This window comes from Nycticebus coucang, chromosome 12, assembly GCF_027406575.1.
Source record: "Nycticebus coucang isolate mNycCou1 chromosome 12, mNycCou1.pri, whole genome shotgun sequence".
In the NCBI taxonomy this organism is placed as follows: Eukaryota; Metazoa; Chordata; class Mammalia; order Primates; family Lorisidae; genus Nycticebus; species Nycticebus coucang.
The window spans coordinates 60642536-60670126 of record NC_069791.1 but is presented as its reverse complement, the minus strand read 5'-3'; the positions used below and the strand labels follow the sequence as shown (position 1 = coordinate 60670126).

General features: G+C 50.3%; 1 protein-coding gene across 1 annotated transcript; it reads right to left on the bottom strand.

Moving 5' to 3' along the window:
* Positions 1–251: 251 nt before the first annotated feature.
* IL17RA (interleukin 17 receptor A) lies at positions 252–26890 on the bottom strand. The gene is made up of 13 exons (XM_053556787.1): positions 26609–26890; positions 15080–15104; positions 14301–14447; positions 13361–13473; positions 11824–11950; positions 9855–9902; positions 9606–9769; positions 8802–8885; positions 8431–8515; positions 7344–7355; positions 6735–6836; positions 4570–4611; positions 252–3979 (listed from the first exon to the last, which is right to left on the bottom strand). Exons 1-13 carry the CDS (start codon positions 26744–26746, stop codon positions 2508–2510), a joined length of 2559 nt encoding a protein of 852 aa, XP_053412762.1. The 5' UTR covers positions 26747–26890; the 3' UTR covers positions 252–2507.
* Between the last annotated feature and the right edge of the window lie 701 nt (positions 26891–27591).

Sequence of the window (27591 nt, the reverse complement as noted above, 5' to 3'; positions counted from 1 at the left end):
CTGGGTGGAAGTTGGAAGCTTGCATGGTGGCCATGTGCGGGACAGCAGGGGATGCCAGTCACGGGCAGAGGCTCTGCTGCAGGTTTTGTGGGCTGGGGGCTGCTTGCTCCCACCCCGTCCCCCAGCCAGGCCATCTCTGCTGCACTTTATCTAGGAGAGGGACCAGAGGGGTGGCAGAGTCACAATGCGGAGGGCATCTGTTCTTGGAGGGGTGCTTCTGAGAGAAACAGGATTTTCTTTGCCATGGTTCAGAATAACACAAAAATACATTAAGTCTGGTTTTATTTATACACATTCTTAAGGCTCTTGACATGTGGCTGACAACAGACAGCGCACTCAGACTGACTGAATCCCCAGCACTTACAGTGAGACTGAGGGTTCCAGGGAAGGAGGAACAGGGAACAACATTAAAGAAGAAAGGACCAAGATGCCCCAGAGAAGTTCATGATTCCATTTCTATAGGACATGTCCTGAACAGGCAATGTACAGATGGAAGGCGAGGGGTGGTGACTAGGGGAGCTGGGTTTCTTTTGTGAGGGTAATAAAATTGTATTGATGGTTGCTAACTCCAGGACTTTACTAAAAGTCACTGCATTGTACAGGGCAATTGTGAACTGGATGATATGTAAATTGTGTCTCAATAAAGCTGTCAGAAAAAAAAGCAGCTGCCTTGAGATAAAGGGACATAGTAGACAATGCCAACTGGAGACATTCACTGGGATGGCCTCAAGGGCCAGCAGAGAAATGGGATCAAAAGTAGAAGTATGCTCCAGGGCACTGGACAGTGGTTTGGGTTCATTTTGCTGCTGGGTAGAAAGCCACCATGGTATTCTGCATTCTGGACATGGAATACATGCTTATCGGGAGCTGGGGAAATGTCACAGAAAGCTTGGTAGGTGTCTGGCTGGACCCAGTGACAGTCCCCTCCAAAGTCACTGGAGAAGAGAGATGGGGCACCAGAGGCCAGTGCCGGGGAACCCTCTGCTCCTGCTCTCCCTTGCCTGGCCCTTTGCTGCTGCTGGGCTGAGCATGGGCCATACACAGTCTGGGATGCAGAGTCTTGGTGGCCGTGCTGCTAAGAGGCAAAATCTCACTGCAAGAAAGGACTTGAGAACTAGGAACTTCTCCATCTACAGTAATATGTGGCTCAGAAAAACTACTAGAAATTCTTACCAGAGTTAAGCATCCTTTTATTGATACTCTTTCATACGTGCGCACACATAAACACAAACACACACACACACACACACACACACGTAGGTGCATGCGCGGGCACACAACTTCGGCCCCTCTCACGTTATACTTTCCTACCACATTGCTGAACTGTCTGCTCTCCACTGACACTTGAAGTCTAGTTAAGGACCCAGTGGGGAATGGAGATCGTTTGATTCCAGGGTCAGTTGGCACCCAGGGTGCTCTTCCACCTCTGGACAGGCAGAAGCCTTCAGTGTACCCCAAGAATGCATTTCAGGAACAATTACTGCAAACAGCGGGACTCAGAGTCCCTCCTTAAATGCTATCAGGCCTTGAAGTACAGAGTGACGTGCTCTCCTCTCCCCACAGGTGTCTCCCTGCTCTTCACCCCACTCCGACCTGCTGTGGGCTCCGTAGATGTCACCCTCCCTGCTGGTGCCCTGGGGTAGAGCAGGCCGCAGCCCCACAGCCCACAGGCAGCCCCTGAAGAATCCTTCCGCAGCTGTCCTGTTGACTGCCAAAACGTGGCTCAGAATGTCACACTCATTTCCCTGCTGAATGCGGTTTCACATCACACATTTCTATCCTATCTCTGTGGGGTGTGTCTGGCCCTCAGCCTCCTCCCCTGCTGGATGACAGCCCATGACAGGAAAGGAGTCTCAGGCCTTTGGGCTGACGTTCTAAGAAGCTTGGCCATGAGGCTCAGCTCTGGCTACCTCCCCATTTCTCTCTTTGCCTCCTCCTTCCACTCTAGGCCCCAGCAGCTCCCTGATGCTCCACCTCCACTCACCACCCAGCTCAGACACAAGGGCTCCCTTCCCAGGGTCTGCAACTTCCCCAGACACAACCCTGTGAGTAGGCAACACACTTCCTCTCCAGCACAGACATCACCGCCTTCAGGAATCTCTCCTGGCCTAAGTGCCTTTTCTGCATATCTTTCTCACCAGGTGTGAAAATCCTTGGTGGCTGGGGCCATGCCATGTACAATTTATACTTGTATCCCAATGTGTGGCACATAGTAGGTCCAAAATAAATGCTGAATGAATGAATGCATGAAAGAATGACAGAGACTCAAGGTCACTCTGTCATTAGCTCCTGGGAGTAGGCTGTGGATTCCTGTAGGGACGGATAATGACCAGCCACATAAAGAAAAGTTAGAGGATGCCTAGGGATGAGAGTCAAGATGGCTACAATTTCAAGCACACCCTGCACACATGCACACAGGCACATGCAGAAACACAGATGCAAACACACACATGTGCATACTCATGTGTACACACACCCCTCTCTTGATGCTGGGGTGCCAGCGGCTGCTAGGAGGGGGTCTGATCGGGCACGGCTGGCCTCTCTGAGCCCATCCTGTCCCAGCCAGTGTTCTTCTGCAGCTCCTGGAAGAAGAGCTGTCGTTGGAGGCTCCTCAGACTTTCCAGGTCCTCTGGAGACAGAGGCTTGGCCGACTCCCCCAGGTCCTCCTCCTCCTCTTCCTCCATTTCCCTGAGTCCATCGGGGGGCTGCGGGGAGCTCCTGGAGATGTAGCCCTGGTCAGACTGCACTGACTGCCGCTGCTCCTCCTCTGAGGACGTGTAGGGGTCTTGCTGGAGGAGTGACAGCATCAAGCCTTCCAGCTGCTCCCTCATCTCCTTCTGGAGGGGCTCGGGAGACGCCTGCAGGGAGCTGGAGCGAGGCGGGCACTCTGAGTCCACGGAGAGGAAGAGGACACTGCTTTGCTGAGCACCACAGCCCCCTAGCAGCGGGTGGCCCTCGCCTTCCTCCACCACGGGCAGCTGGCTGGCCACGCTGCCCTCATCAATCAGAGGCAAGGGCTCCATGGCCCAAGTTGGAGAGACCTTCTCCACAGGGAGCACTGTTGTTTGCAGGGGCTGGGCCAAGGGCTCCCCCTGGGGCAGCAGCTGAGGCTCCAGCTTCCACACTCCTCCTCCCTCTTGGAGGAGCATGCCCACCGCCAGCCCACTGGCGCCCAAGGAGGTCGGCTCCTGCTCCAGGGGCCTCTGCCTAACGATGCTCCTTCCTGGTGGCAGCAGCAATTCTTCGAACACCTCTTCATCCAGGGACGGAAGGTCCTGGTCCTCTGCTGAGCACAGGTTCTCCTGCTCAAACCAGTTGGGGTATCGGGCCTGCCATTCTTGGAACCGCTGCACGGCCTCCCTGAGCTGCCAACCGCTAGGGCTCTGCAGGTAGTTTTCACCGGTGAGCTCTCCGACGCGGTGCATGCGGCCGGGCTCAAACATCTCCAGGTCCTGGATCCGGAAGTACACCTCCTCGAATCTGTCCATGAGGGCATACCTAGAAGTGATGTTGAAGAGGTCGGGGATGTCGCCCTCGCTGCTGATGCCACTGAAGTAACAGATGATGTAGGTGCCGAAGCAGGCTGGCTTTCTGAAGTCTGGTAGGATCATGTTCATGGCTGCTGTGAACAGATCCCCAGCGGGTTGCCCACGGTCACACCGCAGCTGGATGGTGGGCTCCTCCCAGCCGAGGATGGCTTGCCACTTGGCCTGGGTGCCTCGGGAGCACAGGACGATGATTTTGGAATTGCTCGCCACCATTTCCTGTTTCTGGTGGCCCACCCAGGTCATGACTCCCACCTCCGAGATGACCTGTTCCTCTAGCAGGTCCAGGGCTACTTCGGTGCCACAGATGGTGAGCAGGAACTGGGCGAACTTTAGGACCACGTCCACATAGAGAGGGTGGTCGGCAGAGTAGACAATCCAGACCTTCCTTGGTTTCAGGGCCGGGGGGGTCAAGTCAGCTGTGGGTAGGACATCTAGGGAAACAAGGCCACGCATGTGCTGACCCTCACACCCAGGCCGAGGGCAGCGGCCCCTACTGGCCACCCTGGGAGGGGCCTGGACCAAATACAGAGCTATGCTCCCTGGACTAAGACATGCAACTAAGGACCTGGGAACAAGCCAGATGTTGCTGCTTCAACTTGCTTTCGCTGCCTAAAAAAAGTGTAATCTGTGCTTTTTGGGAAAAAGAATCTCTCTCTCACCCATCCCTATCTGGTCTTTAGCCTGTACTTTAATCATTTTAATTAAAACAGGAAAAGAGGCACAAAGGCTGCCTGAGGAATAGAAATGTCTGCCCCAGGGAGGGCCTCTTTTCACCCAATATGGCACACTTCCCTTCCTTTCCTTGTCTGAGTGATTCAAATGATAGCACCTTGCTGTCGGCGTTCCCTGCAAACCCTCTCAGTGGGGCTTGGGGCCTGGAGGGTCCTAAGGTAGAGTCTCCTGAAGGGACCTGGGAGTCAGACCACAGGAGCAACCCATCCACCCACTTACCCCTGGGGAGCCCCCCCACCTTTCAAAGCATAACACACATGTGCACACCCCCAATCCAGGAAATACCCACCAGTGCATTTGCTGCCATTACCATCTTTTTCATGATGAGACCCTGCAAGAAAAAAATATATACTGGAGTGGCTTTTTGGGAAGAGAACTAGGGACCAGCTCACAGGGGAAGTGCTACCCACCCCTGACAAGGGGCAGGCCCTGAACAGTGGCCACTGGACACTTCCAGGCCTTTGTGGAGGCCACACGGGGCAAGGCAGTCGTGCAGGTGCGGATCCTGGGTTGGCTGCTATGAGCTATGTGGTCTGAGCCTACTATTGCCTCAGAAACTCAGTTTCTTCCTCCATACAGTGGGTCTGTGTTTAATCTCATTTAACGGGTATTAATTGAGATCATGCATGTGAAATGCCTGGCACATTGTACATACTCAATCAGCTAGGGTTGCGATTATTTTGTAGCACTGACCCAGCTGGTCTCTCTGCCTCCCCACAGTTGGCCACCCCCGGCAGACTCTGCTTGAGAGAACACTCTTCCCTAGAAGTGTCCCTGCAAGAGATGCCCATCTTACAACACTTCTTGTAGCCCCTACCCAGCCCACTTACAACATTTCCTCCTGGTATTTTTGAGGTGAAGAAGGGGAACCCACACACTTAAGCAGTTGTTCTCCTTGGAGACATGATGACAGTGCAGGAGTTAACTCCTCAGTGACAGCAGGGATGACCAAAATCCACGGACGGCCAAGCAAGAGGTTTAAAACCTTAATTCCAACCCTCACTCTTGGGTCCTTTTCCAGAATTGTCAAAAGACAGTCAGATAAGGCCGGGTGCCATGGTTCACACTGGTAATCCTAGTTCTCTGGGAGGCAGAGGCAGATAGATTACCTAAGCTCATGAGTTTGAGACCAGCCTGAGCAAGAGGCTGGTCTCAAACAGAAAATTTAGCCGGGCGTGGTGGTGGGCACCTGTAGTCCCAGCTACTCAGGAGACTGAGGCAAGAAGGATGGCTTGAGCCCAAGAGACTGTTTGCTGTGAGTTATAATGACACCACGATCGACACTCTACCCAGGGCAACAGAGTGAGACTGTCTAAAAAAAAAAAAAGACAGATAATGAGGCTTCTCCTTTCTTTCATCCCATGCAGGGGAGCACTTCAGAAAACGGTCAGAAATGCAGCAATAGAAATGAAACAAAAAGCCCCCTGACCTCTACAGAGATGTACACGAAGCACTGGCCAAGATATCATTGGAGCCTCCCGGTGGCCCTCTGGAGAGGAGCCTCCCATGGTCTTCTCACACCTGGTGCTTTCTTTCTACTAAGCAGTAACTAACGATGATTAAGACCTACTCCTGGAAGGCCTTGGTGAGTGTGGAAATAGCTTCCCAGAAGACTGAAGGGACAGTGCAGGATCAAGGAGGGACAGAGAAGGGCTGTGCTGCCAACACATGCTCTCCCCACTTAGCACTCAGCAGCAGAGGGCTGCAGGAGGGAGGAGGAGCTGGACTTATCAGCCCCACCCCAGCCGAGAAGGAAGCACTATGACTGCATTCTACAGAAAAGAAAACCAAATCTATGTCTTGTTAAGCAATTGGCCTATGACTACAGGCTGGTGAGTGGGGCTGGGATCCATTCCTGTCATTTACGGTCCAAGCCCCAGCCTTCTCTGTCACTCTCTGCTTTCCCTGACCCCAAACATCTAAGACTGAGGCTGTTGGATGGGGCTGTTAAGGCTGCTCCACCTGCCTGGCTGATAACCCTGCTGCAGGGAAATTTTAGTTCCTTCCGGCCCACTGTTTTTAACAACAAGCCTAACTGTGGCTAACAGACATTGTGCAAACATCATGTGCCAGGTCCTAAGCTGAGGATTCATGTGCATTACTTCACTTAATCCTTACGATAGCTATATGATGCAAGTATCATTATTTTTCTATTTCCATTTTAGAAGAGAGGAAGCTGAGGCTCAGAGAGTGATCTGCTCAAGCAGTTAGGTGTGGAGCTGGTAATTTGAGCCTGGGCCAGCCTGGCTCCGGGCTCCAGGTTCTTGATAACTGAGGCTGGGGCAAGACAGAAGAGAGGTGACAATCTGAGACTGAAGGGCTGGGATTGAAGATGGTGCCTGAACACAAGCTTCCGGAGAGGTCTAGCTTGAGACTGGAGTCGGGGGAGGAGAAGGCAGTGTAGGAAGGAAGTGGGTGCAGAAGGGAAAGCCCCGGGGTGGCCCTGCCCCTTACCCGTCAGCCGCCAAGTCATGCAGAGGGTCAGCAGGATGCTGCAGCCAACCAGCAGGGTGGAGATCCCCGTGATGAAGCCGAACACCCACAGGGGCACAGAGTCTGTGGAGACACAACAGTGAGAGTGACGGCAGGCGCTGCTCTGCCAGGCTCCCCAGTCTCTGAGGTCTGTCTTCTCTGGCCTGCTCTGGGACATGCCACATGCCCATGGCCTCACCCGCCCTGGGCTGGTGTTGTCTGCCTGGCTCCATACAAGGCCCAGGTGGGGACTTTTTTTTTTTTTGAGACACAGTCTCACTATGTCACCCTGGGTAGAGGGCTGTGGTGTCACAGCTCACAGCAACCTCCAACTCTTGGGCTTAAGTGATTCTCTTACCTCAGCCTCCCAAGTAGCTGGGACTACAGGTGCCCACCTCAATGCCTGGCTTTTTTTTTGTAGTTGCCATTGTTGTTTGGCAGGCCCCGGCTGGGTTCAAACCCGCCAGCCCTGGTGTATGTGGTCAGCATCCTAGCTGCTGAGCTACAGGCGCCAAGCCCAGGTGGAGACTTCTTATGTGGCCCCTGGGGAAAGTTTCCTTCCAGCTCTGTGGGAAGGAGAGCCAAGCTTACCTGCAATGGAACCTGCAGTGAGAACAGGAGAGAAGGGAAACGGGGAAATATTAATTATGGGCAGTCATCATGAAGCATCCCCGACATCCTCCAGTGCCCCAGGCCAGCCACTCTAGCTCTAGTCCAAACTTTGTTTTTTTAGTTTCTTTTATTTATTTAGACAGAGTCTCACTTTGTCACCCTGGGTAAAGTGTCCATGCCATCATAGCTCACGGCAACCTCAAACTCTTGTGTTCAAGAGTTTCCCTTGGCTCAGCTTCCTGAGTAGCTGGGACTACAGGTGCCCGCCATAATGCCTGGCTAGTTTTTCTATTTTTAGTAGAGACAGGGGCTCCCTCTTGCTCAGGCTGGTATTAAACTTGTGAGCTCAGAGAATCCACCTGCCTTGGTCCCTCTGAGTGCTGGGATTACAGGAGTAAGCCACTATGCCTGGCCTCAGGCTAAACTTAATGAAACCATCTTTATGAGCAGCCACCTTTAGCTGCTGGTCTAAGGAACAGATCTCTCCCTCCATGGGAGGCCAGGGTTCTCTTCCCACCCAGTGCCACACCTGCTGTGTTCTGACCAACGCATAGTGGCAGCCTCCTGTGCAGGGGGTGCCTGGCTTCTGAAGGAGAGGCTGAATGTCAGGCCTCAGCTCAGAGCCCGGGGCTTGGCCACACCTGTGGCATGTGATCCTGGACAACTCTCTGACCCCCCTGTGCTCTGTTTCCTCATCTATGAGCATGGGTGTGGGAGGAGCCGCACCTCTCAGGGCTGCCACTCACAATCTGTGAGGGTGTCAGAGTGCTCTGTTCTGGGTGTGGTGCAAAGACATGGCTCTGTGATAATATCTATCCTGTTGTCCGTCAAGGAATTTGAGGACCAGAAAAGTTAAGCACTTTACCCAGTGTCACACAGCTAATGAATGACAGTCAGGAGTCCCAAAGGGGTGACACTGCAAAGCCCCCATGCACAGCTCGGGCATGAAGAGCTCTAAGTTAAATCAAACTCTCTACCCCATTGCCCAAGAGCCAGGTCAGGACTCAGCCCAGAACTTCACCCACTCTGTCCCTAGTAGAGCCCAGGGTAGCCACGTTCCTCCTACCTAGAGTTTCAGGGATTTCCGGGCAGGGAAGCATCGCGGAGTGTCGGAGGCAGTCATTGAGACAGGTGTTGAAGAAGGGTTGGATCTGAGGAGGCAGAGAAGGGGTGGGAAGGGAGGGCTCCGAGGGCTGCAGAGATCATGGTGCTCTCTTGCCAGAAGAGGCAATATGAGAGTAATGGGCCCTGGGGGACTACTGTAGCATCTCCAGGTGTTAGGCCAGCTCTCTCATCAGTGAGAAGTGTCAAAGGACCCTTGCTTTGTCCAGGGATGAGCACGAGGCCACCAGCTGCCGTCCCTTCTTCCTTCACCCATCTGGCAGGAGTGCCCACCAGCGTATGGCCCCCACACCTGTCCCCACCACACTCACCCACCTGCACTCGGTGGTGGCAGCACCAGTTAGACTTGTGTACGGTGAGTGTGATGTTGGCTCGCTGGTGGGAATCCTCCTGTCTGGGCTGGAGAGGGAGGACGTGTAAGGCCGGCTGGTTAGGAACCTGCCACGGCAGTGCCAGGAAGCTGCCGAGAACTCTCTGCTGTCTGGGCCACTCCTTAGGAGGGCCAGAGGGAGATGGGCTTTCAGGTTTCTGCTCTAGGAAAAAACTCCATTTCTGTAAGACCAGATTTGTTTTCTGATTTGTTGCTAACTCACCAGTACATCTGGAAAATGTGTTTCCTTTTTCACTTTGGCTGCTGGGAATCAGGGCACAAATCCGTGTTCATACCCAGCACCCAAACAGACCAGCGGCACACATGCTTCCTGCCACCTGGCTTCATCTTATTTCCTTATTTTTAGTTTCCCTTTGTCTTAATGTCCACATTTCTTTTCTTTTTTTAACTCTTAAATCCTTTCTGGGATAAAGTAGGATAAACTCGGCAAACAAAAAGAGAGTGGGGAAGAGTGTGAGAGAGGGAAGAACAGAAAGGACTGAGTTACGGGCAGCGTCGACTCCGTACCAGCTACAGCCCTGACCGTAAGGGCAGCAGGAAAGGTGACTCTAGAGCTAACTGTGCGCAAAGGGGGAAAAAAGGGCCAGGCGGTCCCTGGTGGCCACTGACTGAGCCAGAACTGAGCTCCGAGGTGCAGGCAGCAGGGCCCTGTCAGGACCAGCAGAGGGGACTCGAGCCGTGGGGGGTGGTCCTGAACTGTGCAGAGGGGTCAGAGAGGGTGGAGGTACCGCAGACAGGTGCTGCACGTGCTCGAAGCAGACTTGGTCCCCCATGTGCGGGAAGCTGCTCAGGAGTAACTGGTACTGTGCAGGCTCGTCCCACAGGGTGAAGCTCACACGCAGCTGCTGGGCTTCCAAGGCCTCCACGGTGATGTTGGGATCCCACAGGCTGCCTGCCGAGGGCACAGACGCAGGTCCGGGTGAGGAGGGCGCGTGTGCGTGTGCACAGGGGAAGCCTCTCCAGCCCGCCACACTTACCTGCGTTCACACACGGTGTGGTGACCTTCATACTGGAGTCCTCACAGCCTGTGACCCAGAGAAAGAAATCCTTAATCCTCCACCTGAGGGAGTTTGTGCTTCTAGACACCTGACACCAGGGACAGTGATCTCTCTCCTTCGGAAGCCTGTTCAAAGGTGGCCCCTTCTAAGAGAACTCTAGGACTGGACGGCTGGCCAGAAACCCCGCAGGACCAGGGGCTGGCCTGGCTGGCCCATCCTCCTCTCTCCTCCTGGGTGACCAAAGACTCTTGGTCTCCTCCGGTGCCTCCTCTTGCACCCAGGGCTTCTCTCTAGAGTCACCACTGCCTTCAAACAGGCTGAGAAGCACCCTGGTCCCCTAAGCAGTGACTCTCGGATGTTCCTGTGCACCACCATCAACATTTCTCTTAGGTCTGGGTGCATGCTGAGAGTTGGAATGTCTAACAAGTTCCCAGGTGACCTGTTGATGTTGCTGCTCCAGGGACCACCACCGCCTCTCCATCTTCCATCTCCAAACTGCCCTGATTGCAATGTTTGCGTTTTGGTTTAAGAAGACACCTGGCAGGTGTGAATCACCATGGAGGGACAGGAACAGAGTCAGTCTATTTTAGGAACAGGGGAGAGAACTGGGGAGATTTGCTTATTCAACAAATACTTACTGAGCACGTACTGTCTGCTGGGCAGTGTTCTAGTCACTGGTGAATAAGAAAATCCCTGCTTCTGGAGATTACATTCCAACAGGACAGACCAATAAAAGCAAATAAATAGCACACAACATCACAGAGAGAAACAAAGGAGTGTAAAAGGTGTGTGTGCACGCACGTGTGTGAAAGGTATTCTAGGGATGAAGGGTGTCACCATCCTTTTTTTTTTTTTTGAGTCAAAGTCCCATTATGTCGCCCTGGGTAGAGTGCTATGGCATCACAGCTCACAGCAACCTCAAACTCTTGGGCTCAAGCAATTCTCTTGCCTCAGCCTCCCTAGTAGCTGGGACTACAGGCACTCGCCACAATGCCTGGCTATTTGTTTGTTGGTTTGTTTGTCTATTTAGTAGGCTCGGGCCAGATTCGAACCTGCCAACCTTGGTGCATGTGGCTGGCACCCTAACCACTGAGCTATGGGCACCGAGCCAGCATCACCATTCTTAACAAGCATTTGCTGATCACCTACCACACATAAGGCAATCTGTGAGGTTCTAGAGATTACCTAGATAGTTAGCAGATCCAGACTTTGTCCCCAAGGGGTTCGGGATGCAGCTGTCTTTGAACACTAAGAAATGCAGGCTAAGACCCGGGGGAGGACAGAGAAAGAGCAGGTGCACACACACCAAATGATGCCCGAGAGAAGAGGCCTGGCAGGAATCACAGGCAGGGTGGATTAGTGGGTAAGAAGAGAGTGTCCCCCACGGCTGGGTGTTGGATGGACGCAGGCAGGAGGTGGGTAGAAAGAGAAGAATGAAGTGATAGAGGCTGGGAGGAGGGATCAAGTAGTCCATGAGTGGCCTGTCTTTCTGACAGAGTAGGAAGGGTACTTCTCTAGACAGACAGACTGTGGTTCCCATAAAACTCCGGGGATCCGCTGTTGTGACAACAAAGAATGGGCTCTGCCTTTGGGGAGAAGAGGCTGCAGCTGCACACTAAAGAACTCCCGGGCCCTGCCTCTGTTTGCTCTGTGGGTACCACAGGCAGTGGCAGTCATTATAATGACATATTTATGAACAGGGCATGGGGGAAGTTCTCACTAGAAGTCCCCAGCCCAAATGTTCCCTGCTAACCAGTGCAACCTCTCTAGGATGGCTGGCTGTGTTCCAACCCTAGCCACAAATTTACAGAGCCTTTGCTTCTGGTCCAGCACTCCCAGGCCCTGGCATCTGTTTGCTCTGAGTAGGAAGGCTGATGTCTCAGCCACCTGCTACTTTCTTCTCACAGAGCCCAGTGGGGAAGGGGATGTCTTGAGAGGATGCTCTTACCAGGCACGAGGATGTTTCTGGACTGGTGGTTTGGGTCCCCATCAGGGATGGGCTTGGGCAGGTGGTGAACAGTCACCTCATATTCCTGGTCAGGGTCTACCACAAAGTGGCTGAAGGTAAAGCGCCACTGAAGGGAGGGAGGGGAAGTTGGACAGGTTACATACACCTCTCTCACCTACCTGTGCCCAAAGAACCCCATCCCGCCAGCTACCAAACAGTCACTCAAAGTAAGAACCAACAACCACAACAAAACCCCAAACCAGGGGCATTGTTTTCCTTGTTCTTTGTTTTCTCCGGTCTTTTCTGCCTATTTCAAAAACCTGGATCTGGCCTCATCAGTAGATAGTGTCTAACGCAAAAGAATCTGGGGAATGGAAAGAATCCTCCCCTCCTGTCAGCCCTCTCCAATTCCAGAACAATGGGTATGAGGGAGCCGGGCCAGAGGACCTGGGGCTACAAGAGGCCTGCCACCCAGGAGGAGTTAAAAGCCATTTGGTACATGACTATTCCTCCCTAAATGGGAAAGGATCTCTTCTGAATGTTCCAAAGCAAAAAAGTACAGAGGTGAGCTAGAGATCCCCACTGATTCTGGGCCTGTAGGCACCAGAGATAACAGAATGTGTGCTGAGTTATTTTCTGGATGTCACAGATTACAGACACAGACTCCAACTCTCATTCTGATTACTTTGGTGGAGGAGACCTGGTGGAGGGGCCTGGGGAGTCCTTTGCTCCTAAGTCACTCTAAGTACCTGGTTCTCACCATTCACATAGCAGCCAAGTTTGGGGGTCCTAACTTAGCACTGGAGAGGGATTCTGTGTGTCTTGTGCTTGTGGGCACTTTTAAAGTAGTCATATGGAGAATTTAAACCAGTAGTTTTCAAACTGAGCTTGTATCAGAATCACGTGAATAGGGTGTTAAACACCAACTGCTCGGCCCCACCTTCAGAGTTTCTGGTCCAGGATGTCTAGAGTGGGGCCCTAGAATATGCATTTGTAACAAGTCCCCAGGTAGTGCTGCTGCTGGTGGTCAGGGGACCCCACTCTGGGAACCACTGCCTTGAACAAACTAACCAACAGTTGACTTTTTGCCAACCCAGCTGTGAGCAGTAGAATGAGACTAGGCTGCGGGAGAGCTCGCTCACGTGTGCCCCACCCACAGTTCTTTGGCCCAGGGTGGTTTTCTCTTCCAGGAGGTAGATCCCAGATTAACCCGTCGCACACAGAGAGGTAGGGCTGGAGAAGGTGTCTCCCCATTTGACTCCCTTTAAGAATGAATAACTAGATAGACTGGGAAGAAAAAGCAGAGGTGGGCATGGCGGGGAAGCCACTCTCTGCCCCTCTGCTGCTAACAGCAGACACACCTCTCTGTCCTGGAGGCAGCCACCCATTGTGACCACGGCCCCCACCCCTAGCCATTTGCAATTCCTCAGACTCTTGTGGCACCTTTGGGTCTTCACCACTTTACATTAGGGCCCAAATTTGGGGACTAACTGGTGTCATCAAAGGAATGCACTCTACTTGGGACCTGTGTTCTTACCCGTCTGTGGTGATGCCTCAGTTTAGACAGAAACTCAAACTTGACACACAAGCGTTCATTGGTGTTCACCTGTAGGATGGTTAACTCTGCTCCCTCGAGGTACAGGACGCTGGCTAAAGGTCAGAGGGAGGAGAGGAGATAGAGAGATGGGATCAACCAAGGCAAACCACCGGGCGTGTTGCTTCCCTATGTGCTCTGCTTATTCCTCCTGAAAGAGTAAGCCCCTCTCACTACCTCCCTACTTCCTGTTCCTTTTAGTTCCCTCTTGGGCCTCTGCCTCCCCCTAGCAGACAGTTACTTCCCAGCTGGGCAAGGGCAAGTGATGCTTTACACTGGACCAGAAGCAAAGGCTCTGTAAATTTGCGGCTAGGGTTGGAACACAGCCATTGCCACAATCCTAGAGAGGTTGCTGTGGTCAGCAGGGAACATCCAGGCTGGGGACTTCCAGTGAGAACTTCCCCCGTGCCCTGTTCACAAATCTTTCCTTACCCCAATCTTCCCAATTCTGTAATACAAACTTCCTATCCCTGAAGAGGTTTGGGAGATGTTTTAAAAGTGCTGGCCCCTAAGTTAAGGGAACAAGCAGGTTGGCAAATGTGTTGCCATTTTTCCAGTACATTTTTGGTACTGCTGTCATAAAATTAACCACTTGGCCTTTTTTATCCCCCCCAGGGTGATAAAACTTTTAGGCTGAAAGAAGGCCTTTCATGAAAGATGGTATGACAAGAAGGTATCCCTGGTAATATCTAAAACATGGAAAATGTATTAACTCATGAAACGATGGACTCTTTCTGCACTAAATTTGGGCCCTTATGTCTGGGCACAGGACTGGAAGCCTAATTCTGACCTTGAATGAAGGAGCTGATGGTCTGGGCTATGGCCTCACTTGGTGGTAGAAAGACCCCCCCACCCCCCAGGACCCAGCTGGCAGCCCACTTACCGTCTGTTTGCAGTGCCCACTCGATGTAAACCACAGGAAACAGTTCTCCTTGTTGGGTGGGCTCAAAGTGCAGCTGGACTTGGACATATTTTGGGGAGGAAGGGGTCAGGTTTCGAGGGTGGATCCAGCTGTCATCCAGGCAGGTACCTGGGAGCCAGGAAAAAGCAGCAAAGCCTGGCATCTGAGGATAAGACGCCCCAGCAGGGAGTCCAGGGAGCCAGACTGTAAACAGTTGGAGGTCTTCCAGCTGTGACCAGGTCCTCAGCTTCACTGCCTTGCTCCCTCTTGTCTAATGCTTGTCTGGGGCCACTGCAAAGCTCATAAGTCTAAAGGGAATTTTAGGAGAGATAATCCAGGGCTGATTTGGTTTTGAAATGAAGCAGTAAGGGTAAATGGGGCACAGGAGGGATAGGGTCATATAAGAGTGGCTTTATTTTTATACATTGGGGGTCTCTAATTAGCAGAGACATCTAAAATATGTGCCTCCTCCTTGAATTAAAATGCAGAAAGTCAACAGCACAGATGTCTCTTGCTTTACAATGGCAAGCTGGGGTACCCCAGAGAATACTTTCAAAATCCAAATGACAGTTGTGGTCCTCATTTTCTGACTTTTGCATAAGGAGACGCAGGTGCACACGCATCTCAGATTCCCCAGGATCCCTGCTGCTGCTGCGGAGACCAAACCCTGAGGGTTGTAGCAGGGCTCTGCCAGAGGTCAGCGTGGGGCTATCACTTTATTCATGAGGTGATAATAAGCAAAAAAAAAAAAGATGACTTACTATTCTTGACTGTGCAGTTCAGCTCCTGTGGAAACAAAGAAGGTGGCAATTACAGATGGGAAGGGACTTCAATTCACACGCCAGGTTCCAGGTGCTTCCCCAGCTCATTGTCAAGAATGATGTTTGCACAGCCCTCCCTTCTCACTTTTTGGGAGAGGCCTCTTCCCCTTATACTTTCTCATTCTGTGCAGTCTAAGGGGAATAGGATGTGGTGTGGGTAGAGCAGCAGGCAAAACGGAACTGGCATTTTGTGAGTGACTCTTATGCGCTGGGGACCTTACAACTGTAAAAGACACTGAAATGGTTCTCGCGGGTGCCCGAGGAAAATGGGCCCTAAATCTCTTGAGGTTTCCAGTCTCTGGTCTGGGTAACAGTGCTCTAAGAGGTATATGTGAGGAGTGGGGCAAAAATTATAGTTCCCATTACAATTAGTATGAAAAATTTACTAAATCCTCCTAATCTCCCAAGTAAATGTGATAGACCCTTGTGGGTGATTTCTATCATTTCACTAAATCCTCATGACACACTTAGGATGAAGTATTATCCTTAGCCCCATTTCACATATGAGGAAACCGAGGCACCAGTCTTACACTGTCTCCCACTTGGGCTGGATGTGTTAACTTTCCAACCCAGAGGAGATTTAGAGGGCCAAATTTGGAAGCCCCATCGACAAACATTAGTAGGGAAATGTAATCATTAGGCCGATTTTGCTGACCTACTTTGACACACACACACACACACACCTCTGGGGTTGAGTCCCCTCACCAAGCCTCAATTTATTTAAATGTAAAATCAAAATAATTACAGTACCAACTTTACACCATTGTTGAAAACTAAATGATACAAATATAAGGGTCTGGCACGGTGGCTCACACCTATAAATCCTAGCAATCTGGGAGGGCAAGGCAGGTAGATCACCGGAGCTCATGAGTTCAAGACCAGCCTGAGCATGAGCAAGACCCGGTCTCTAAAAATAGCCAGGAGTGGCTCGGCACCCGTAGCATAGTGGTTATGGCGCCAGCCATATACACGAAGGGTGGTGGGTTCAAACCCAGCCCCGGGCCAGCTAAACAACAATGACAACTGCAACAAAAAATAGCTGGGCATTGTGCCAGGCACCTGCAGTCCCAGCTACTTGGGATGAGGTAAGAGAACTGCTTAAGCCCAAGAGTTTGAGGTTGCTGTGAGCTGTGATGCCACGGTACTCTACCAAGGGTGACATAGACTGTCACACACACAAAAACTTCCAAATAAATGATATAAATATAAATTAGATTTTGGGACATAGAATAGGTGTGCATGCAGAGAGCCTTTCACTTTTTACTTCCAATGTAACTGTGTTTTAAAAAATTACAAACAAAGGGAATGTATTCAATCAAATAACAGTGTACTGCACTGTTAAACAGATAGTTTGCTAGAAGCCTGAAGGGAATAATTATTAGCTATTTTTTTTAGCAGCAGTGCCCAAAGAACTATCTCAGTGCTTGTAAAATGAGACAGCATTTAGTTGGTGTCTGGCAAACGGCTGCTTTAATTATGGCTCCCAGTCTTCAAAGCTTGGCATACAGCAAGCACTCAATACATGGAAGCTATAATTATGAGGGGTGGCTTCCATACATTCAGATTTGGCAGTGTAGCGAGGGAAGGCCCAGGACAGAACTCAGACTCCCACGTTTCTAGTCCTCTAATTGGCAAACTGGGCCAAGCACATTCTGGGGGCAGAAAGTCAGATGTTGAGGCAGACCGGAACACGAGTTCAAGGCCAACGGAGGGGTCTGGTGTCTGTATGTGGGCAGTTGGGGGCTAGCACCCACTTCCCTCTCTCACATCCTTGTGCTGACCCCAGGATTGATCCTAAACAGGCTAATTCATCTGGGCCCCACCTCTCTGAGACACTGGTTCATAAGCCCTTGGAGTCCAAACTTACTGCTCTTGGAGATTAATTCTCCCCTGCTGCTCCTGGGCTAGCACCGCAGCCCTGCGAGGAGCTTCTCACATGTCCAGCAACAAAATCCATCTTGCTGCCTCTGCTCACTTCAACCAACGCCACTCTATTTCCTGAATGGGGAGGAGATTCACTCCCACGAACCCTCTCAGTTCTCCACTTGCAACTCCTGGGACTGGGGCACAGAGGGCAAGTAACAGGTTCCTGCACCCTGACGTGGGGAGCTCTTCTAGACAAGGCAAACACACACTGCTTTTGGCGTAATTCCCTCCAATCCACTGGTAGCTGCTCAAAATAACACTGCGAGATGAAAGGTTCTTGCCTTGCTGTAGAGCAGGAAGAAAGTGAATGAGAATGGTGCTGCCCTCCTTTAATCCTGAGACTGCTGGACCAGCACAGGGTGTCACCAGGGCGTATTCTTTTTGGCCTTGATTTTTGATGGTCCTAGTTCTATATAAGTCTTTTCTATTACTATCATGTTTATAATTTTTTATTAAAACAGCTCTGAACCTTGTCAAAAATTCTCCAGCATTTATTAACATAACTTTGGAGGTTTTGCTCCTTTCATTTACTGACATAATGAAATGAAGTTGATAGATTTGCTGATAATGGACCAACTTTGTACTCCTAGAATACATCCCACTAGGTTATGGTGCATCCTTCTTTTGAGATTCTGTTAAACTTGCCAGTATTTTATTTAGAATTGCTTACATCTATTTTCATAAGTGAGGGTGGTCCATGGTTTTTCTTCCTTTTTAAATTTTATTATTTTTTTAATTTTTATTTATTAACTATTTATTTATTTATTTTGCAGTTTTGGCCGGGGCCGGGCTTGAACCTGCCACCCCTGGTATATTGGTATATATATGGGGCTGGTGCCCTGCTCCTTGAGCTACAGGTGCCACCTGCCTTTTTTTTTTTTTTTTTGTAGAGACAGAGTCTCACTGTACCGCCCTCAGGTAGAGTGCCGTGGCGTCACACGGCTCACAGCAACCTCTTAACTCTTGGGCTTACGCAATTCTCTTGCCTCAGCCTCCCAAGCAGCTGGGACTACAGGCGCCCGCCACAACGCCCGGCTATTTTTTGGTTGCAGTTTGTCTGGGGCTGGGTTTGAACCCGCCACCCTCGGCATATGGGGCTGGCGCCCTACTCACTGAGCCACAGGCGCCGCCCGCCACCTGCCTTTTTTTATTTTTTAAATTTTGAGACAGAATTTCACCCTGGGGTTGAGTGCTATGGCATTATCATAGCTCACAGCAACCTCAAACTCTTGAGCTCAAACAATCCTCATGCCTCAGCTTCCCAAGTAGCTGGACTACAGGCGCCCACCACAACACCCAGCTAGTTTTTCTATTTTTAGTAGAGACAGGGGTCTCATTCTTGCTCAAGCTGGTCTTGAATTCCCGAGCTTAAGCAATCCACCTGCCTCTGAGGATTACAGGAAGCCAGCCTCTTTCTTTTTTTAGTAGGAGGCAGGGTCTTACTGTGTTACCCAAGCTGGAGTACAATATTTGCAGGTGTGATTCTACTACTAATCACCTTGGGAATTTTAACCTGCTCTTCTTCTGACCAGGGCCAGTTCACCCCTCTTTAGGCAAACTGGTAGATTTCAATATAAGGTCATTATATTGATCAGAACTTAGTGTGGACATCTGATCAGCAGAGTGTACCATAGCCCAGAACTCCTGGGCTCAAGCAATCTTTGTGCCTCAGCCTCCCAAGTTGTTGGGATTACAGGTTTTGCCACTGCACCCAGCTAGTTTTTCTTCTTGTTTAAGATTTATCAAGTTTTAGAATTAGGCTCATGCTAGCTTTTAAAAAATAGGTAGCTTTCTCTCTTTTTCTGCAGTGTTGAATGTTCATCAATAGGGAGTGGCTGAATAAAATTTAAATCTAAATGCTCCCCAAACTGGGAATGGTTGAAGAGATTTCCATCTACTATGGAATATTATGCAAATATTGAAGACAATTAGTTATATAGATACCTGTTGATCTGGAGCGATGTTCAAAATGTGTTGATGAGGGAAGAAGATAAGTTACAAAGTATTTTTTATAGTATGATCCTTTCTATGGAAATAAATGATGAAGGAACCTCCCAATATATTTGCATATGTGTTTATGATTGTATGAGCACAGACCACGTGGGCAGGTGTATACCAGGGATTAACACACCAGTTACTGATGGCAAAGAGCATGGATGCAGAGGAAGTGGAGAGAGGGAAGATACGAGGAAAAAGATTCAAACAGAACAGAAAAACATGCATGTAAGTAAAATGTAGAATAAAAAATTCCATCAGTGGTTATGTTACCTGTGTACACATACTATACTCGCCCTTTCCCTAAACCATATGAAGATTATAGGAAAGGGAAAGTTTTTATAAATCCTCAAGGACAAAGAGGTAATCTCAGCAGACAAGCGATATGAACAAAGTTTTAAAAGTCAAAGTGGCTTCCTTTCCAACTCGGGCCCAACAGGGTGGCTCCCACAAAAAAGGGTGGCAAGAAGAAGGGCCATTCTGCCACCAATGAGGTGATGACCGCAATTATGTCATCAGCATTTCCAAGCACGTATGTGCAGTGGGCTTCAAGAAGTGAGGTCCTCAGGCACTCACAGAGACCCTGATCTTTGCCATGAAGGAAACGGGGACAACTCACTGACACCAGGCTGAACAAAGCTGCCTGGGTTAAAGGACCAACAGCCGTCCCATACTATATCTGTGAATGGCTGTCCAGAAAATGCAACGAGGATGACGATCACCAGACAGGTTCTGTACTTTGGCTACCTATGTACCCGGCATCACTTTTAAACAATCTACACAGTCAATGTGGATTAAGAAATAGCTGCTGATTGTCAGAGTTATAAACCTACAAAACAAACACCAAAGTGGAAGGTGGAGCGGGCACCTGGCTTAGGCCAGACTTACATCTGACTGCTGCAAAAGGCAACTGCTGACGAGAAAGAAGCCAAAGGCTCATCAGAACCCTTATACCAACCAGGTCTTAAGGCAGGGAGGGAGGATTAAGTGGAGGAGGTCAATTACAGAATGCTGGGAACCTTCCCGTCTTCCCCTACCCTGTTCTCAGACTGCTGGCAGCCAGGCTCAGAGAGAAGACCTCTGGATTTCATCATCTAGGGGGTCACCCAAAAGGCCAGCTTCATGATTAATCTGAACTCCTATATTGTCAAGTCCAATGTTCAGTAAACCCTAATCACACAGAATACTTAATCAGCTTTTTATGATTTCTTTTTTTTTTTTGTTTTTCTCTGTTACCTGGGGTAGAGTGTAGTTGTGTGATAATTACTCACTGCAACCTCAAACTCCTGGGCTCAAGTGATCCTCCTGCCTCAGCCTCCCAAGTAGCTGACACTACAGGCGTGCACCAACACACTGGCTAATTTTTCTATTTTTTTTTTTTGAAAGATGGGAGCCTTGCTCTTGCTTAGGCTGGACTTGAACTACTGACCTTAAGTGATCCTCCTGCCCGGCCTCCCAAACTACTAAGATTATAGGTGTGAGCTACGACACCACACCTACGACTTTATCCTTAAACTATTCTCAGTTTTGAAAAACATGATCTAAACAAAATTTTTAAAAGAGCTCTTGGAGGAACTATGTTAGTGCTGAGAACAGAACAAAATTAAAACAGATAAAATTATAATAGCCTCAAAGAGATAAGAGGGGATACTGCTGCATAAGACAAGGAAAGGATACAGTGGAAAAATAAGCAAGCATACTATATATAAAAATCCAATGGAAAGGTTGAACTACAAAACTGAGAAACAGAAATGGGAGAAAAATCATGAATATCAGAGAATCAATTCAGGAAATACAAAATATGATTAACTGGATTTCCAGGAATTATAGAAGGGAAGAAATTATTTGAAATAAAAAGAAAAATATTTTAGATTTTTTTTTAAGCATGAAACAGAGTTTATTTAAGAAGAAAAAGATAACTTTATAGAGCAAGGGCAAGATACAGGTTTACAGAGCAAGACATGTTCGCCATAGACCATGAACGGGGGCCCCCCATTGTTTCCACAAAGAAAAGGTTGAAAAACAACCTAGAGTTGAAGGACCCATGTGGCCCAATTAAAAAGGTCCACTAAATGATCTGTACAACAAATGAAAACAAAAGGCCTAAACCAAGGCCCAACATAATAAAACTACTGAAATTTCAGGAATAAAAAGAAGATACTAAAAGTTTCCAGAGAGGAAAAAAATAGGTGCCACACGAACAGGACACAAAATGGCACTGGTTTTCTTACCAGCTGTACTATTTGCTAGAAGGTAACACTGCAATGCCTTCAAAATTCTTTAACTTGGAATTTTACCTGGCCAAATGATCCAAGAAGTGTGAGAGTTAATAGAGATTTTCAGACATGAAAATATGTATATGTATGTATGTATGTATATATGGTTATCTATATATCTCTGTACAGGTCCACAGAGCTGTCAGTCCAGGTTGGAGCTGAGAACAGAGGGCTCCAGGAGGGAATCCTCCAGGGGGAGGGGAAGTGGACTAGATGATGCTTGGGGGGAAAATGTCATGACAAGTCTAATAGAAAAAACTAAGACTAGTTAGATGGGAAATTATGCAAGCAAAGAAGTAAAGCAATCACTTTGGGGGCAGGGGTGGGGGGAGGGAAGAAACTGTAACAGAGTTACACTAACTGTGTGACTGTAACAAAGTACACATAGTGCCTTAGCAGTAAAGACTGTTATAAACTTGTTATAGTAATGTAAATTCTGACTACTTTTGGTTTAGATTTTCTTCTAACAGATGGGAGTTTTGTCTGTTGCCTAGGCTGGCGGGCAGTGGTGTGAACATCGCCTCACTGTAGCCTTGATCCTAGGCTAAGTTGATGCTCCTGCCTTCAGCCTCCTGAGTAGCTGGGACTATAGGTGCCTGCCACCATGCCCAGCTGCTCATTACTGATTTATCTAAAATTGTGATATAACTGTAAGGGAAGATGGGGAGAAGTGATAGAAGGCAATATATTAATAATTTTCATCTATTACAAGGTGATAGATAATATCTAAAATTGACACATTAAGGATTAACAACATAAGTATATTTAGAAATGTGGAGATACATGTTAGAAGAAATAACTAAAGGAATTATAATTTGGGGGAGCAAGGTTGGGTGACGGAGGGATCTGTTGTCATTTGTTGTAAACTTCTAGAATTCTTTTTAAAGGCAGATTACCATACATTACTTAATAAGAATGAATTAAAAGACAGGTTATGTAGGAGGTAACTCCAAACAAATAAAAGGATTAAAAAGTGAGATAAACAAATGAAAAAACTTATTAGCTTAGAGGAAAAAATAGTGGCATTTTTTCTTATAATTTAATTTTAATATAGAATTTCCATTGACATAAAAATTTTAATAATGAATGAAAAAAATTAAAGATTTTTTTTTTTTTTGAGACAGAGTCTTACTATGTTGCCCTTGGTAGAGTGCCATGGTGTCACAGTTCATAGCAACCTCAAACTCTTGGGCTTAAGCAATTCTCTCAAGTAGATTCTCTTAAGTGATTCTCTCAGTGTCTCAAGTAGCTGGGACTACAGGTGCCCGCCATAATGTCTGGCTATTTTTTGTTGCATTTGTCATTGTTGTTTAGCTGGCACAGGCCAGGATAGAACCCACACCCTCGGTGTATGAGGCCGGCGCCATAACCACTGTACTATGGGCGTCGAGCCAAAATCTTCTTTGGATATTACTAAGACACATCTCGTTCTGTCCAACAACTTCCTCTCCAACAGTCATCCTAACTTCTTTATTTCAAACTGCCTGTTTTTAAAAACAGCACAATCAGAATACTCACAAGCCACTTGTTAGCGACTGGTGTTATGTGACACCTTACAGAAAGCAGAGGAGAACATTCACGACAATGAGGATGACAAAGAGAAGCCAGTATTTAGTGAGCTGCTCTTCTGTCTGTGCCAGGCATCAAGCCAACCACTTTGTATATACATCTCACTTAATCTGGACAATAATCGTAAGAGCTAAGGCACAGAGCTGAGGCACAGAGAGGTCAGTTGAGTGCCCCAGGTCCTGGGGAGCTGACACAGAAATCCAGAAGTTTTGCTCCAGAATCCATGCTCTTCATGGCTGCCATTCTGCCTCTCTAAATAAAAAAAAGAATACCTCCGACAGGCAGGCTACTATCCTCTACCCACAGCGGTGAAGATCAGAAGGAAGAAATGAAAGACTGTATTCAATTCTGTCCATTCGATGAAAAAGCCAGATCAAGAAAGTGGGCCTTGAAGTTATGGGCACAATGCTGCACTGATCCTCCACTACGGATCAAAGATCACTCACCAGCTTGCGACCTTGGGATGAAAGTGCGTATGTGAAGGTGCACAGTGCCTCGTAGAAAGATCCTAACTTTCTACACTCAGGAAGAGTGGCATGGCTGACAGTAGCTTCTGGCAACCAGAGGATAAAAAGGGTTAAACCAAACAGTTGCTCTACCACCACAAGTCAAAACCACAAGTGCTCAGGAAAAAAGAATTTGTAATGAAACATACATCCTGTCTATAAAATTGTGTCAAAATTCACACTAACTCCAAGTTGCTGCCTTTCCTTATGGGGGTTCCTCTGGGTGGACAGTCATGGGAAACTTACAAGATAGTCCATGCAGGGGGAGGGCTAACCAAGGGACCACCCAGGGACATGCAATTACTAATAATTTTTCCAGTAGTGATTTCTGTAGGGAAATCAGAGTCTTCTGGGGTTTTAGGTGCTAAACCCAAGCAGCCAGATCCTGTGCTATGGCTGGTCTCAGCTTACCAGTGCTTTCCACCCACAGCTAACTACTGTTTCCTTCATTCACGCATTATTTTGTTCTTTCATTCAACATATATTTGTTATCTATCTATCTATTTACCTCATATCCAGTGCTTGCAGTGCTGAGCTAGGAACAGAAAAGGCACACAGATCCTCCCTGACTTCGAATAGAGAGAGTGAGGGCTAAATTCAACTGTGCTTTCGATAGACATTTGTATTCTGGAAAGTAATGCAGGCTCAATTTGAGAAGGTTGCCCAGTGCTTTCATTGTGGAAATGAGGAAAGCTGGGCCCAGGGAGCCTCAACTGATGCCCGAGGCTGCAGAGATCTTAAGAGGTGAAGTCAGGATGTAAATCTGAGTCCTCTGAAGCCTGCCAAACACGAGGTGTAATACTTTCCTCAGAACTGCTCTAAAGCAGTACCCCTGTACCCTTGTCATCTGGGGGGGAGTAAGGCTTGAGGGTGGGCAACTATCTCACAAGGCAGCCTGTGGCATGTGCTCTTTGCACAACTGGTGAGTGCACAGAATTCCTGGGAAAAGAAAGATTACTTCCAGCTGAGTTGTCCTCCTTGGAAAAATACATTTGGCAGAGCACTGCAGGTGACGGCAAGGGTCTACCTTGGGTAGGACCAGGTGACGTGCTGCTGGAGTGAAGGGTCTGTGTTGCAGGAGAGTGAGAGAAGATGCTAGAAAGGGGGCATCTTGTGGCTTTCCCTCACTAGATCACTGTTGCATCCACACAAACCCCAGAGAGGCAGAGAAATTGTAAAGATGTACTTCCTTTCTTTTTAAAAGGCCTAGTCCAGTGGTTCTCAACCTTTCTAATGCTGCGACCCCTTAATACAGTTCCTGTGGGTCATGACCCACAGGTTGAGAACTGCTGGCCTAGTCAATGGAGCCCAGAGCTGTTTGTCCCTGGAAATGAGTTGCCTGTGAGCCAGGTGTATTTGCTGTGAGCAAGATGAGGAAAGAGAACCTGAGACTGCAGACAAATGTGGCCAGCTAGTATCTCTCTCCAGCCCTCTGGGCTTCACTGTGCAAGGAGAGTCAAAGCCCACGCCCACGCCTCCCTCTCTACATCTTCTCTTGTTCTCCTCCACTCCAGCCGTACACCTTGCCTGGTCCTATCCAAGGACCTTGGCTTAGACCCTTGCCATCACCTGAATGCTCCACCAAGGTCTGTCTTTGGGGCTCCCACCATCCTTCTGGGCTGCCCAAATGTACTTTCCACGAAGGACAACTCAGCTGGAAGTAATTTTTCTTTTCCCAGGAATTCTGTACACTCACCAGTTGGGGAAAGAGCCACAAGCTGCCTTGCAAGATAGTTCCCTACCCTCAAGCCTTACTCCCCCCCTAAATGAAGAGGGTGCCAGGGTTACTGCTTTAGAGTTCCGGTTCTAGAGTGGAACTCTAAAGTCTGGTCTTTGGCAGCACCTGACAAATGGCCATCAACACAGGAGCACCACTTGCTGCCACTTAGAACACTGTTACACAAAGCCTGCGGGAAGGACCTGCTGGGCATGTGGCTTGGGCTTTACCCTGCAGAAGTCACAAGAACATTTCCTAACATCATTCGCATTAAAAACACTTCCCCTTCCTCTGCTAAGTGGTCACTCACTTCCCACCCTCTTTTGGCAAATTTTCCACAAAATGGAGCCAGATCCCATGGTCCGGAGGGTCTCTGCTTAGTGCTTTCCACCAGAGCTAACTGTTCTTTCCTCATTCATGAATTCTTTTGTTCTTTCATAGATAAGGTGCACTATCACTTTGTTTCACATTCTCTAAGAGACTGACCATTACTCCCTAGAGTGGCAGTGGAGGTGAGGGGCTGAGAAGTCCGGAAGGCAGAGGGGAGAGGCAGATCGCTCCGAGGGTAGAAGACAGGAAAGTGTACTTGTGGAGAGGGCACCGTGATTTGCTCTTTCTTTTCTTTTTTCCTTCAGATGGTCCCGGCTCACAGCAAGGCTACTTACTGCAGGTGGGTGTGTCCGCAGCGGGCAACAACTTGACAGGTACAAGCCCGCGGTCCTCCCACCGCACTGCGCATCCTATTCCTGGCCCAAGGTCGTGGTGGTGGGAATTAATTATCGCCCCTCTGGGGAGGTGGCCCTCGGCCCTCCCCAGCACAGTGTTCCCGAAAGGTCGCTACCTCTCACCCCGCCGGCTCCTGCGCCCCCGCAGGCTGCCCGCGCTCTACGACCGCGGGTGAGTCCGTCGGGGCCCCCACCTTCCGCAGGCCACCGCCAGTTGGCACAGCTCCTCTGGCGGCTTCAAGGGCACGGGCTAGAGGGGAAGCTTCTGAGGACCGGACCGCCTCCCGAAGTCGGGCCGTGGCTCGCCGGGCAGCGCACGGGGGTCCGCAGGGTGCACGACGCGGAGCCAGGTCCAGACCCGTCCCAGCTCCTCCCAGGGCCCCTCCCCTACGGCCCCTAGTGCCCAGTCCTTCCCGCTCTCCCGCCGGGTCCCCGCGCCGCGGTCTCCTTCCCCAACTCTGCGGCTGGGCGGAGGGGTCACTCCCTCCAGCCCACGACGGCGGCCCAAGTTGTGCAACGCGACCTTTCCCCCTCCAACTCTCTGCTCTTCGGAGACCATCCCGCAGCCCCCGCAACTCCGAGCGTCCTCCCCAGCGCGCGGGGATCTGCTGCCCAAGCCCCGAGCCCTCCCCACCCCCTCTCCGAGACCTCAGCACCGACTTCCTGCCTCCGGTAGTCCCGAGCCACCCGCCCCTTCCGCGCCCCCGCCTCCGCATCCTCGGGTGGCCGCGACTCCGCGGGCGTCGGGGTCTCACCGGCTGTGAGCAGACTGGGGCCGGGTGGTCCAGGAGCCGCAGGGAGGCGTGGCCTGGGACCAGCGCGGCCAGGAGCAGTAGCAGTGGCCCTGGTGGGGGCCCCGGAACGACGAGTGGCCGGCGGCGCGGAGCCCCCATGGCCCCGGCGCTGTCGAGGGGGGCTCGCGGCTTGGGCTGGGGTCACAGAGAGTGAACGCCCCGAGGCTTTCCCTTCCCAGGCAAAGCCGGGGTTTGCGCTCCTCGGCCGGCTTCCGGCTTCCAGCCCCGGCGCAGGGGCGGGCCGTGCCGAGGGGCGGGCCGGGCTGGGGACTGTCCTCCTCGGTCCCGCCTCCGCCCGGCGTCCCAGGTGCGCGCTCCTCCGACTCGCCTGGGCCCGCGCCCGCGCAGCGCGTCCTCGCCGGCCGCACCCGTGCGACCTGTCCACCCGCCTCTCCGCCCGGCGTTCTGCCCCTTGGCTCGCGCCACTCTTTGAGACTTTTCTTTCCCTTCTCGGTCATTTGACGTCAAGCCCACACTTCGGGACTCAGGAGTCCGTTTTCTTTGTCCCTGTCTTTTTCGTCCTTCCTTCGGCTTGCTAGCTCCAATCTGTGGCTTTCGTTTCTTCTTCTCCGGGGTCCTGGAGAGGAGGTCAGAGCCCGGCCTGGTCCCACTCGGTGTCCCTACCGCGCCCAAGAGCGCCGCGTCCCAGGAGCCTCCCTGCACGTCCGCCGCTGACGCCTCCCCTAAGTCTCCAGTGCCGACAACTCACCCTTTGGGACGTGGGCAGACTTCATCATCTCTTCTCCATCCCAAGTCCAGCACTCGCTCGCCCCCGCCCAGTTCCTGACACTCTCCGGGTTTCCAGCCTCGTCCTCCTCCACTGTTTCATTCTCGCGGTTCCTGCCCCACTTGCCTTGCAACCCCTGCACGTTTTATCTTCCTCCTCCCTTACGGCATCCTCTACCAGCCGAATTTCCTGCCCTATCAAGTTGGCCTCTGCCTGG

Coding starts and splice junctions, on each gene's coding strand:
- IL17RA (XM_053556787.1), bottom strand. CDS start 26,746: ATGGGGGCTCCGCGCCGCCGGCCACTCGTCGTTCCGGGGCCCCCACCA. Junction 14,448..15,079: donor GAACTGCACAGTCAAGAATA/GTAAGTCATCTT, acceptor CCTGGCTCCCAG/GTACCTGCCTGGATGACAGC. Junction 4,612..6,734: donor CATGACTTGGCGGCTGACGG/GTAAGGGGCAGG, acceptor TTTTTCTTGCAG/GGTCTCATCATGAAAAAGAT.